The sequence below is a fragment of the Channa argus genome, chromosome 24 (assembly GCF_033026475.1).
Source record: "Channa argus isolate prfri chromosome 24, Channa argus male v1.0, whole genome shotgun sequence".
NCBI classification, from domain to species: Eukaryota; Metazoa; Chordata; class Actinopteri; order Anabantiformes; family Channidae; genus Channa; species Channa argus.
The window spans coordinates 10,382,767-10,396,246 of record NC_090220.1 but is presented as its reverse complement, the minus strand read 5'-3'; the positions used below and the strand labels follow the sequence as shown (position 1 = coordinate 10,396,246).

General features: G+C 40.2%; 1 protein-coding gene across 5 annotated transcripts in view; it reads left to right on the top strand.

Annotated features, from left to right (window-relative positions):
- riox2 (ribosomal oxygenase 2) overlaps nucleotides 1-13,480 on the top strand; it is a 33,705-nt gene that overhangs the window by 17,016 nt on the left and 3,209 nt on the right. For 3 of the 5 annotated variants that reach the window (XM_067494328.1, XM_067494327.1, XM_067494326.1), the window contains 5 exons: nucleotides 2,879-2,982; nucleotides 4,592-4,694; nucleotides 5,894-6,056; nucleotides 6,190-6,278; nucleotides 8,327-8,434. In XM_067494328.1, the coding sequence (XP_067350429.1) occupies nucleotides 2,879-2,982; nucleotides 4,592-4,694; nucleotides 5,894-6,056; nucleotides 6,190-6,278; nucleotides 8,327-8,434 (567 nt within the window). The remainder of the gene's footprint in view (nucleotides 1-2,878; nucleotides 2,983-4,591; nucleotides 4,695-5,893; nucleotides 6,057-6,189; nucleotides 6,279-8,326; nucleotides 8,435-13,480) is intronic. The other 2 variants (XM_067494329.1, XM_067494330.1) reach the window with 2 other exon arrangements.

Below are 13,480 nucleotides of genomic sequence, written 5' to 3'. Positions count from 1 at the left end.
CTTATCAAAGCGTTTTGCAATGTTCTCATCCACTCACACACCGATGGTAGTGGCTGCCATGCAAGGTGCTCACTTGACATATATATAGGACATATGTATATGACACCATTATATGAATGCACCACAACATGGCTAAAGTAAAATGTAAAACTAAAATTGGCTGGACGAGGCAAATGGAGCATGTAAACACAGTGGATAACCCGACGTAATCACACTGTGCATAGTTGTTCAATGTGTGCGCCTCCAACATCTGATCCTATACAAATAGTGACTTTTACACAAACAGCAGGCTAAAGTTGATGAAGCGATCTCTAGGCGAAGGAGAATCCTGCCGTTCAGACAATGTCCTGTGTGTTGAAGCACCAAAAAACTTGCTTCTTTGTACAGAGCTACTTCCTGGGCTCCATACAAATAATAATTGTAACTAACCTGAAAATCACTGTTTCTCCATGCCTATTTACTCCATTCAACTTTACTAAGTAAAATTAGCAAGATTTTCATACAGGGTTCATCAATTTGGACAGTGTACTATAAATCACTACGGTGTAATGAGACAGACTCTGGGTGATTTGGAGGTGCTTTCAGATGACTGGACCACTACAGCTAATTTGATCAGGGAGACAGGTCGAAGGGTACTCGATGTGTCATCTGGAAAGAGGAAGGAGGAAGTTCAGGACTGTATACAGGGAAAGAGGTTAGCTAAGAAGAAGTGGGACACTGAGAGGACTGAAGAGATTAGACAGAAGTACAGGGAGATGCAGCGTAAGGTGAAGATAAAGATGGAAATTCCAAATAAAGAGCATATGAAAACTTGTATGCTAGGCTGGACACTAAGGAGGGAGAGGTGGATTTGTAAAGGTTGGCCAGACATGTGTGCAGCAGGTTAGGGTGATTAAATATAAGGATGGAAATGTATTGACAGGTGCCAGGAGTGTGATTGGAAGATGGAAGGAGTACTTCGAAGAGTTGATGAATGAGGAAAATGAAAGAGAACGAAGAGTGGAAGAGGTGACTGGTGTGGAGCAGGAAGTAGCAAAGATTAGTAAGTGTGAAGTGAGGAGGACGTTGAAGAGGATGAAGAGTGGAAATGCAGTTGGTTCTGATGACATACCTGTGGAGGTATGGAAGTGTCTAGGAGAGGTGGCAGTAGAGTTTCTGACTAGTTTGTTTAACAAGATCTTGGAGAGTGATAGGATGCCCAAGAACTGGAGGAGAAGTGTACTGGTGCCAAATTTTAAGAACAAGAAAGATGTGCAGAGCTGTGGCAACTACAGAGGAATAAAGCTGATGAGCCACACAATGAAGTTGTGGGAAAGAGTAGTGGAAGGTAGGCTAAGGGCAGAGCTGAGCATTTGTGAGCAGCAATATGGTTTCATGCCTAGAAAGGGTACAACAGATGCAGTATTTGCTTTGAGGATGCTGATGGAGAAGTACAGAGAAGGTCATAGGCAGTTGCATTGTGTCTTCGTAGATTTAGAGAAAGCATATGACAGGGTGCCGAGAGAGGAGCTGTGTTATTGTATGAGGAAGTCTGGAGCGGCAGAGAAGTTGTGCAGGACATGTATAAGAGCTGTAAGACCGTGGTGAGGTGTGCTGTAGGTGTGACAGAGGACTTCAAGGTTTAGGTGGGTCTGCATCAAGGATCGGCTCTGAGCCCCTTCTTGTTTGCTCTGGTGATGGACAGGCTGACAGATGAGGTTAGACAGGAATCTCCATGGACTATGATGTTTGCAGATGGCATTGTGATTTGTAGTGAGAGCAGGGAGCAGGTGGAGGAAAATCTAGGTGGAGGTCTGCTCTGGAAAACAGAGGAATGAAGCTTAGCCGCAGCAAGACAGAATACATGTGTGTCAATGAGAGGGACCCAAGTGGAACGGTGAGGTTACAGGGAGCAGAGGTGAAGAAGGTGCAGGACTTTAAGTACTTGGGGTCACCGGTTCAGAGCAACGGAGAGTGTGGAAAAGAGGTGAAGAGGCGAGTGCAGGCAGGTTGGAACGGGTGGAGAAAAGTGTCAGGTGTGTTGTGTGACAAAAGAGTATCAGCAAGAATGAAAGCAAAAGGTGTTCAAGACGGTGGTGAGACCAGCGATGTTGTTTGGCTTGGAGACAGTGGCATTGAAGAAAAGACAGGAGGCAGAGCTGGAGGTAGCAGAGCTTAAGATGTTGAGGTTCTCTTTGGGAGTGACGAGGATGGACAGGATCAGGAATGAGTACATCAGAGGGACAGCTCATGTTAGATGTTTTGGAAATAAAGTCAGAGAGGCCAGATTGAGGTGGTTTGGACATGTTCAGAGAAGAAATTGTGAATATATCTGTAGAAGGATGCTGAGGTTGGAGCTGCCAGGCAGGAGGTCTAGAGGAAGACCAAAGAGGAGATTTATGGATGTAGTGAGGGAGGACATGAAGTTAGTTCGTTTGAGTGAAGAGGATGCAGAGGACAGGGTTAGATGGAGGCACATGATTCACTGTGGCGACCCCTGAAAGGGAACAGCCGAAAGGAAAAGAAAGAAAGAAAGAAGTTTTATCATGCATAATTTTTTGACTACGGCAACAAGAGACTCTAGGCCCTGCCTCTCGCCCGATGACAGCTGGGATAGCTGTATAGATGGAAATTAGGTCTCCCTAATGTCCTACCCTGATTTCAGTAACAAGGTTTCCTGTTTACATTATCAACGGCTTTCAGCTTGACCCTTTAGGGGTTGCTACAGCAGAACGTGTTCCGCATGTTAATTTGGCATGATTTTGTATGCCAGGTGCCGTCCCTGCGGCAACCCTCCCATTTGCACCCAAGGGGCTGGGCGGGGGCACACCTGGTTTTGTATGCTATAGGTAAGAGTTAAGTCTTTTTTGTGTTAGTAAGTGTTATTGTCTTTCCACAGGCCGGAGATCTTCTTTACTTTCCAAGAGGAATAATTCATCAAGCCAGTACTCCAGCGGGAGTAGACCATTCCACCCACCTGACTTTGAGCACCTACCAGAGAATGTAAGATGACTCATCTTCCCAGTCAATCCTGTGTCTACGCAGGAGACTTCAGGTTTATGTGCCAGTCTGGGCATGCTGCACAAATGTTTAGTGTAGGCAGTCTGAACAAACTTATGGCCAGCTGAAAAAAGTTCTTCCTGCATACAATAGCGCACACTAGCTTGGAGTCAGTATAAATAAACACACTTAAAACTCAAGTAAAAGAGCCAGTATTTGCCTATAATTAGTACACTTTAAGTAGAGGTACCAATTCTGATTATTTTGTGGTTAGGTGATTAATCCAAAATATTACCTTTTAAATTATGAGTTAATTGGATTTTGTATCAAGAAGACTAAACTACTAACTAAAGCTGTAAAATAAATAGACAAGTAAAGTATACAATATTTATATAGTTAGTTAATATTTAGTCAATATTTATATAGATAGTTATATATTTATATAAACAATATTTTCATCTGAATTGCAGTGAAGTATACTTAGTCGAAATTGGAAATACTCCAGTAAAGTACAAGTCTGCAATGCCTATGCAGAAAAAACACAAAGCAGAGGTGTTCTAGGAGAAAGCATTAAATTTGTATTGACTGAAATCTCATCTTCCTTGGTTCAGACAACTAAGACTATCAAGCCAGGTTTGTTCTAATATGTCCCTGAACAAAGTAAAGACTGTGTCACAGAACAAGCAGACATCAGTTTTGGGGAACAAGCAAATCACAGTCCTTTCTCCAATCAGACAAAGAAGTCTGACTGCTTTCTAGTGTAAATTGCCGTGCTGTTGCAACCACGTGTTTAGGCACAGATGTTTTAGCATTTCTAACTAAGCTTTGTTTTCTCCGTACTGAACACACTGCAATGTTAAATCAGCAATTTTAGATTTAAACACTCTGGAAGCCAGTATGGAAAAGCTCTGTTTAAGGGGAAGAAAAACATTGTTCAGTCTGGAGAGCCAAAATCAGGACAAGGAGCTACTGTCACAGAGTTACCCAGGCTAATATAGCCATGTTCTAAGATCAGTGGAAAAGAGGATACTTAGCATAGTCAATACACAAACAGCAGATACAAAGTCTGTAACTTATTATCATGGCAGTCTACAAGACAGGAACGTATAATATGCGGTGTAATGCACTGCTTTAAAAATAAAAAACACTTTATTAAGGGCTTGTTTGCTTTTATATACAGTCTGGTTTTCTGGTAGTCTACCAGGATGCGGGCGACTATGGTGAAGGAAGGTAGAGCAGTTGTCCACCAATCTTGCAGTTGTTAGTTCAATCACCAGCTCCTCTGGTCACATGTCAAAATTTCTTTGAGCAAGACACTGAACCCCAACTTAGTTGCTCCTGGTGAGCATTGGCCAGCTGCATAGCAGCTCCTCCATTGGTGTATCTGTGATTGTAAGTGCGAATGGGTGAAGAAAAGCAGTGTAAAGCGCTTTGAGTGCCAATAGGTAGAAAAGCGCTATATAAGTGCAGAATATGTGTGCAAACAATGGTCCCAATGACATTGCTGTTGCCAACAGGTACGTGTGGGTTGTTAATACAGACATCTGAGGCCTGAGAGTGATTAATCTTTTAATCATCTATTTCCTGTGCACTATATCTGTCCTTACCACAGGTCATGGGGAGATTTGCTGATGGACATACTTCCCAGCCTGCTGTCTGATGGCAGCAGTAATGACATCAGCCTGAGAGAAGGCATACCTAGACGACTTTTGTTGGTAAAATTGTTTTTGTTTTAACACCATAAGATTGAAATAGGAACCAACCTGTGTGTGTAGCAGTGGTAGTAAAGACTAATCACATTTTGGAAAACATTCAGCCTTTAAATGTCAGCCGAACGCATACAGTAACTGGCAATGTTTTTAGTCTTAAATTGATTGAATGGGTTTTGTCACTTGACCTCATACTGGAGAACAAGCCTCCCTTAAAAACTTAGGCGTGATTGTCTATGTCTTTCTGCTGTTTGTCTGTTTTACAGTTTTGATTCCTTCACACTAAAAGTTAAGGAGCATTTAACTACTAAATATTTTTGAAAAATATAGCATCCTTTAGCTTTAATGTCTTTTATAAGTATTTACTATTTTATATTTATTTTGAATTTAGTACACCCCTCCAGAGGAGACTAATACTGTTGTTCATATCATAACAATCTTTGCTTGGTACCAAAATAATTTGGAATCATATCAAAGAAAAGAAGCACACTACAATAATAATCTACTTCCTGTGGTGTCTGAAATTGTAAGATGAGAGCAATTGTAAAATAAGCCAGTTCTTTATAGGGACAAATGTAGTATCCTCTAAACTATCATCAGATACCTCACCTTATCATGATTGACAGCTAACACGCCATTTCCAGATAGGGTTATTAATTTGATCTCTGATAAGACTGCCTGACAAACATTTACAACAACCAACGATGATTATAGGTATATGTAATATTATAGGTAATAATCCCCCTTTCTAACCGTGAAGGTTTACCTTAAAACAGTCAACGGCTTTTGGCTTGTCACTTCATGTGTTTCGCACATTGATTTGACATGTGTTTTTACTTGGGATGACCTTCCTGCCGCAACCCTCCTATTTTTATTTTCTTTGTTGTTGTTGTTTTTTTGCACTAAAGAAGAAAAAACAACCTTAAACCTGCTTCATTGGTATAGGTGATGAGGTATGTGATAAATGAGGTAGTTTGAGTAAAATTTTTTTTGATTATTGAAGAGATGATCTAGAGTATATATGGATGTATTTTTGTGTGTACTGTAATAAAGCATCATAGCAATTATTTTGGGGGGGCCTCCAAGTTGGAGGTCCCAGGCAGTTGCCTATTTCTCTCAAGGGTAAGACTGCCTCTGTGTGGAGAGTCTTCATTGTCATTATTTGTTGGCTAGGAAACTGGCTCAAATTCTGTGTTTTTGTTTAGGGAATCAGTGAAGGCTTGGACACCAGAAGGCGGCTGGCATCTGCCCTCAGATGTCTGGCTGGTCAAATGGAATCAGAGATGCTGGAAGCCCGCTCAACTAACTTGAAGAGAGACTTTATTATGAACAGACTACCACCATACAACCAGCAGCTGCTTACACCATGTAAGCTCATTTGTTATTTCTACAGTACATATTCAAAGAAGTACAGAAGTACTGTATATTATATGCAAGCAAGAACTTCCAAGAACTTCCATTTGTATTTCTGATATTTTTGTGTGCATGTATGTATTTACAGCTGAAAAGATTCCCGTCTTGAAAGATACAGTGTGTTTAAGGTATAAAGATCATATGGTAATAACAGTGGAGCCCAGCCGAGAAAGAAGTGTAAGTGTACTAAGCCATTTTAAGTAATCTCTAATTAAGATGATTAAATGCCTTTAATCGTTTTTATAATTATGGCTATGATTTACCTTGGTTTTTATTAATTATTAAACATGTGCCTCTTTTGCACCTCTCTATGAACGTTATAATCATCATATATTCTGGCTCAGTATCCAACTCATATCATTATCATTATCAGCATCACAAGTAAATAGCCAATCAATCTTGTATTTTGTATTTGCAGAAGAGATGTGGGAAAAAGAGATGCAAAAAGAAAGATGCATCAGAGAGAGAACTTTTTTCAAATGTGAAAATGCAGATATTGCTTAAGTCATAATAGACATAACATTGCCACATCTTTTCAATGAAGACAATGTCCAGTTTTAGTTTTTGTAAATACGTCAATTTACATAACGTGTGCCAATGCGTCACAAGTAGGAAGTAATTGGCTGTGTCTAGGGAGAGCATGAAGTCCACTGATGAGTGGACGAAAAAAACTCGACCGCGATCATCTAAGTAAAGGGAGTAGTTTAAGCAGTATTTAGCCACCTTTTGATGGACTGAAGATATTCTAGTTAGAATAGTGGTAAAAAGCTACTTATGGTGGTTAAGTCCAGGTGTAAAGTCCAAAAATTATTATTTCAAAAGTAAATGGTTTAGTGTCATCATAATCCTTTGACTGATTTTAATAATTTGAATGAATATACCCAACTTTGCAAATATAGCAACTACACTTCGCATTGGAATTAGTGAGGCCAATTCCTTTATTTTTGCTGTATATTGAAAACATTTGGGCTGGACATCAAGAGATGAATATGAGCTTAGAGATCAACCTTTCAGCTTTTATTTTCATTTCATTTATATGTGGATCTGATACACAACCTTTTGTTTTAACTAATTTTTCATTTGAGCAAGAGTATTAGAACATGTGACTAGACATATATATGTATGTATATGTATATGTATACATGTATAGACATTGATTATTCAAACAATAAGTAGCACTGAATGTCAACGCTAAGTTTTAGATTTGGGTTTTGCCTGTTTAGATTGCATTTATAGTTAAGAGGTGTAACCAACATCAAAACCAGAGAGCTGTCTATGGGTGAAAAACTAGGAATTGTGAAGCTAAAAGAAGATGAAAATGAATGAGAGCCATTGCACAAACATTGGCCATAGCAATGCAACCATTTGAAATATCCTGAAGAAGAAACAAATCACTGGTGTACTAAGTCAGCTTTAAAACAGATAGACAAAGGAAACCAACAGCAGTTGACAACAGAGACATTGTGACAGTTGTAAAGACCCCAAAACAAATGTTAGTGTCATCCGCAACAACCTCCAGAGGGCAGGAATGAAGGTATCAAAATGTACTGTTCACAAGAAGACTTAATGAACAAAAGTAAAGAGGCTACACCAGAATATGCAAACCATCCTTTGGCAAAAAGAATAGGAAGGCCAGGCTGGAATTTGGCAAAAAGTACAGAGATGAGCCTCAAACATTCTGGGACAGGAGTAACCTCTTCCATAGCAAACAACAACTGAAAGAGGCTGCAGCGAAGCCTAGAAAAGCATCACAAAATAAAAATGCAAATGTTGGGTAATGTGAATGGGTCACGGGCTTGATGCAGTATTGCAAGCAAAGGATTTGCAACTAAATATTAAGTCTGATTTACTTTAAGCTATTTTAAGATTATCGGTTCCAAAACTTTTGCTTACATAAAAATGGGGGGTTCAAACAAAAGGTGCTATTTAAATACTTGGAAATAAAAGCATAAATGTTAATCATTTGTCTCATATTCATCTTTTGATGTCAAATCCAAATATTTTCAGTTTCAGTTTTCAGCTAAAACAAAGGAATTGACCTCACTGTTACAATACTTTTGCAGGGGAGTGTATAAAAGTAAAATGAGACCATGTGTTCTAATGAAAGTATAGTCTTTTAGTGGTGAGATTTGATCAAAACTGTGAAATAAAGTATACATTAGTTACATGCTCTGTATGCTCATGCTTACAGTCACTCTGTGTGCATGTGTGTATTTGTGTTTCAGGATGAGGCCACAGAACTGGTAGTCTTTGTCTTACATTCACTGAAAAACCAAAGGGAGACCCACATGATGGGTGACATTGGTGAAGGGCATGACCATATTGTATCCAGGGTATGTTGAGAATGATTTCTGTTCTACTTTCAGTGGTTATTATGGTCCTGACAGGATTACTTTTTTCCGGTGTAAAGCCTAAAAGTAGCCCAGTTTTAGCCTAATAGCTAGGTGTTCACTGACCACAAACGGAGAAATAATAATAATAAATAATTTTTAAAACTATGTTTTTAGTTACTAATGGGTGCTTAGAAAAGATTTTTCAGACAACTGTTCGTGACTTACAACATGCCTATGGTTCTAAATGTGAGTCGTTGTAAATAGACAAGCAAGTGCCCACATTACCAAACAGCAAACTGCCACACCCCCATTACTCTATATAATGAAATATGTTTGTACAGACTTTAAGCTTAGATTTCTTAATCTACAATGTTTGTGAACGAGGCCCAGTGTCATACCAATGTGCCAGTAAGTTCTTGAGATTGGCTCTACCTGGGTAGAAAATTTTGATTCTCAAATTGTTAAATTTGATAATAGAAAAGATTACATAAGTCGTATATGGAATTCAATCCTCCAGTAGAAGTCCTCAAATGCAGCTTTTGATTGTACTAGTATGAACATTAGATAATGGACTCCCATACAGGGACCCCCAACGAGAGAATGTGGAAATTAACTGCACAGTTTGATTATGAATAGAGATGTATTTGGCATCTCACTGACCCCAAAAATAATAAAATATGTCAAGCAGCATGAAATAAAGCAGGGTGGGAGCTTGGAGATAGTATCTTTGTGTGGATCACCTTTAACCAGCTCATGCGAGGTGGATGTAGCCTTCAGTGTTATTACTATCCTAATCAGTCAGCTGTTCAGCTGCTTGCATTTACAGAAACTTGAATCACACCACAGAACACAGCCACCCCAGCTGCACTCTCCACCAATTTTTCCTTCTCTCACACTCCTCCTCCTGGGATATCATGCCATTAGGATTACAGCACCAATTACAGTCCAGGTGATTGTGATATATCGAGTATTGGGCCAGCGGGGGAACTTATGTGATTAGCTGGACATGCTGCTGTCCCACTTCCCTGAAAATAACACTCCTCTCATCGTCTTAGGCGGTTGACGTGTTTGCTCTCCTAAACACATTTGACCTGAGACTGTTCTCCACTACCCCATCTCACAAAGCTGGCAACAACTTGGACCTCATTCTCACCCAGAACTGCACCACAGCCAACATCTTGGTCACTCCAATGAATTTATCGGATTAGTTCTTCATTCAGCTCACAGTCTTCATCCTTAGACTTTCACATTCTTCCACCACACTTGTAGCATTCCCCTGTAACCTCAGTTCTATCAACCCAGAGCAGTTCTCTTCACTGGTCTCTGCAACTCAGCCCCCAACAAAGGACATCTCCACCCTTGATACAGATCCAGCCACAGACGACTTCTGCAATACACTCTCACTGTGTCTGGATAGCCTCTGCCCCATATTTTCTAGACCTGCTTGTCCCTGCTTGTTTCTAATCCTTGGCTTACCAAGTAGATCCATGAGCAATGCACCACGCTCAGGAGTGCTAAGAGGAAGTGGTGCAAATCCAAGCCTCCATCTGCTCTTGCTGAGTATGCAGTCTCAATGATCCCACGATAGTGGAACGAGCTACCAAACTGCACGCTCAGCAAACTTACCCCCAGTATTCAAAAAACTGCTGAAAACAGAACTGTTTCACACCTTCCTATGCACTTAAATCAATACACTTGCATCTCATGAAATGTAAACACTTTTCAGATAGGACTTTTCTTGACTTAGATTTTTGCTTGCTTTGTACCTGACTTCTAAGTCGCTTTGGATAAAAGCATCTGCTAAATGACTAAATGTAAACGTATTGTAAATGTAAAAGATATTCTATATTATCTTACAATGGCATGAACCTTGTGTCACCTTGAAATTGGTGACAAACTCACCAGCTTTGACAACCAAGTAGACTAAAAGGGGAAGAGAAGACATGCCAGAGACAGACCTTTTGAAAACATATTTATAATCAGTAACTCATTTCAGTCTATGTCATTGTGATGTCAATGTCACTTAGCCTTTTGAGTGACTGCATAGGGACGACTGTGGCGCAGGAGGGTAGAGCGGTTGTCCACCAATCTCGCAGTAGTTGGTTTGATCCCCAGCTCCTCCGGTCACATGTCAAAATGTCAAAGTGTCCTTGAGCAAGACAGTGAACCCCAACTTAGTTGCTCCCGGTGAGTGTTGGGGGAGCTGCTATGCAGCTGGCCATCAGTGTATGAGTATTTGTGTGATTGTAGGTGCGAATGGGTGAATAAGAAGCAATGTAAAGTGCTTTGAGTGCCAATAGGTAGAAAAGGGCTATATAAGTGCAGACAATTTAGCATTTACACTTTACGCTGCTGCATACAGATTCGAAAAGATCCTGCAGTCAATTTTTTTTTCAAACTTTTCTCCCTGCTGCCTGGTGGAAAGCTTGCAAGTTCTGCTGTAGTGGTGCTCTGTTTTCCTGTAGGACACCAGTTCAGCTAGAGAGATGATCACTTTTTTAACAGCTATTCATTTATTAACCAAAATAAAAATAATCAATCTGAAAGGCAATGAAATTGATCTGTCTTCCTCCAGCAGAACAATAAGCAACACAATACTAGGTCTATATGTCGATATAATAACTAGATAAATACAGATTTAAATATATCAAAATAAATACAAGGTACTGCTCAATTTGATGAATATAAAAGAATGAAAGAATGATAAAAAGAGTAGAGCTGGAGCCTCAAAAAGTTTCTTGAATTGGCCTTCAAGAGTCCTTGAGTATCTCATTTGTTGCCACCAAGGTCAATGATAAATGGTCTTATTTAGCATCTATCTTATCAACCTACTGGTACTCAAAGCGCTTTACACTGAAAAAAACTGATGTAATTCCATCAGTGGCTTTTTGTTTTAGAGCTTTATGTTTTTCATTTACAGGTTATCACAGGTTACATTAAGGCTTGCTGTGAAATCAGGATGTATCAATATGTGACATACTCTATACCAAGGACATCTTAATACCCTTTCACTGGGAAACATTAAAATCTTAGTTGATTCACACAGGAAAGAATCATTATCTCATCTGATCCTAACCCTCTCTTCTCTGCTTGCACCTTTTTCACCACGTGTTTTTGCTACTATTTCTGATAAGGGAAAAATGTGTGTTTTCTGCCCAGGCACCAGCATGCAAAACAGAACTAAAAGCCTTCCTGTAGGCACAGGCAGACACTGAAAATGTCACAGTTGATTCAACCTCAAGTTGTTACCAATCATGCACAGAAGAACACTTTTGACAAAATAGCCTAAATTCCCACCTATCTTATTCTGATTTAGCTAATGAAAATATGGGGAACAGCATTTGGAATGTCATAGAAACAGTTTTGTTCCTCATTCACATAGACAGCACATAAGTGATCAGATCAATAAAACACTGAAGTCAATTTCTCAAATTTCACTGAATCCCTTCTCTGTTCATAAGGAACATCAGGGCCATGTGAAACATGCGCTGTACAATGTAAATCACTTCCTGACATAAACAAGACAAGACAGACTGCTGCAGCTTCCATTCATACCCATATACCGGAGAATCATGGCTATAATTCAACATGGTGGGTTTTTAAATTCTTGAATTATCGAACATTTGCATTACTTCTAATGTAGTCACCAGATAGATCCACAACTTAATAATTGTCATGTCAAATTTATGTGGCATAATTTAGACAACAAGAATGCATTTTTAAAAGTTCAATCTTGAGAATTGGCACAAGGCAATGACTGAGCCAAATACTTTTTTTGTGGTTTTCCAGAAACACCAACATGTACACTGCTCATTTTGCAACTTTTAATACTGAACTAATTGTTCCACTGCCTACCAAAAAAAAAATCACTTTTTGATCATGTAGTGTAGTCATTAAATTTACTCTGTCCCTCGGCATTTAAACATCAGGTGGCTTAAATTTAGCTTGGATCTTAAACACATTGCTCAATCAAATCCACATTTATTCCAGCACGTGTGAGCTTTATCAAGCAGTTTTCATTGCATTTGTCTGGCAAACTATCAGTGTATGTCTGAGCAAGAATTTCTTCATTGCAGTTTGCAAATCAGTGTATGTGTTTGTAAGCATGTCTTCATTGCAGTGTGTGTCAGTGTGCATTACCTCCCTCCTTTTGGTCAGTCATCACCACTCAGGGACATCAGCTTTTCCTCCTTCCGTCAGTTTGCCACTAGCGATGACTTTTCAGCACAATCTCTGGGTCCATCCTCCTCAATCCCAGAGGGAGAGTCCTTTGCACAGTTTCCCCTTTGCCCACATGTGTGGCATCCATCACCAGCTACTGAACGTCAGCCACATCCAACTCTTCGTCCTTTGCCTCTCCATCGTCCTCCATAAACTCTGTCATATGAAGACATCTTCATCCTGTATTACAGAGTGTCTGGGCCTGCCACTTCGACCATGATTTTTTCTCTTCCATCTTTCCCCTCCTGAGGTGAAATGAGGCAGGTGATGAGATTGCAGAAAGCGAGGAAGATGAGGATGGAGATGTGTACGGAGATGTGGTGGACTCAGGTGGTTGTTGCACTCGTTGTTCATGGTGTCCTTGCGGTGGTGGATGAGGTGGCACTGACGGGTAGGAGTCCAAGCCAGCGTCCAGTTTCGTGATATGTGGACAGAGAGAAGACACAATGGGAGTATATGATGGTGTGCTGAACAGGGTCTGTCAGGGTCTCTCCCTGATCCTAATGGTCCTTTCCTGTCCGGCAATGTTGTGCTATACAGAGATAGTCAGTCTGCTAGCAGTAGAGCATTTAATACAGGGGAGCCTGCATGGTCTCTTCTCTGTGCGTGCATTATGGGTCTACATGGATCGCATTGGGAGTGTGCATTTATGTGACCAGTTGGTTGTCTGCTTTGGCAGGCCACTGAAGGGTAAGGCGACTTTCCTAATGGGTTGTGGAGGGCATCTCCCTGGCTTTTAGCAGCAGCGATGTCCCCTCATACTGTGCGGAGAGGGCACTTTCAACCAAAGCTTATGGCATTGTTTAAAGGGGTAGCTCTGTGTGA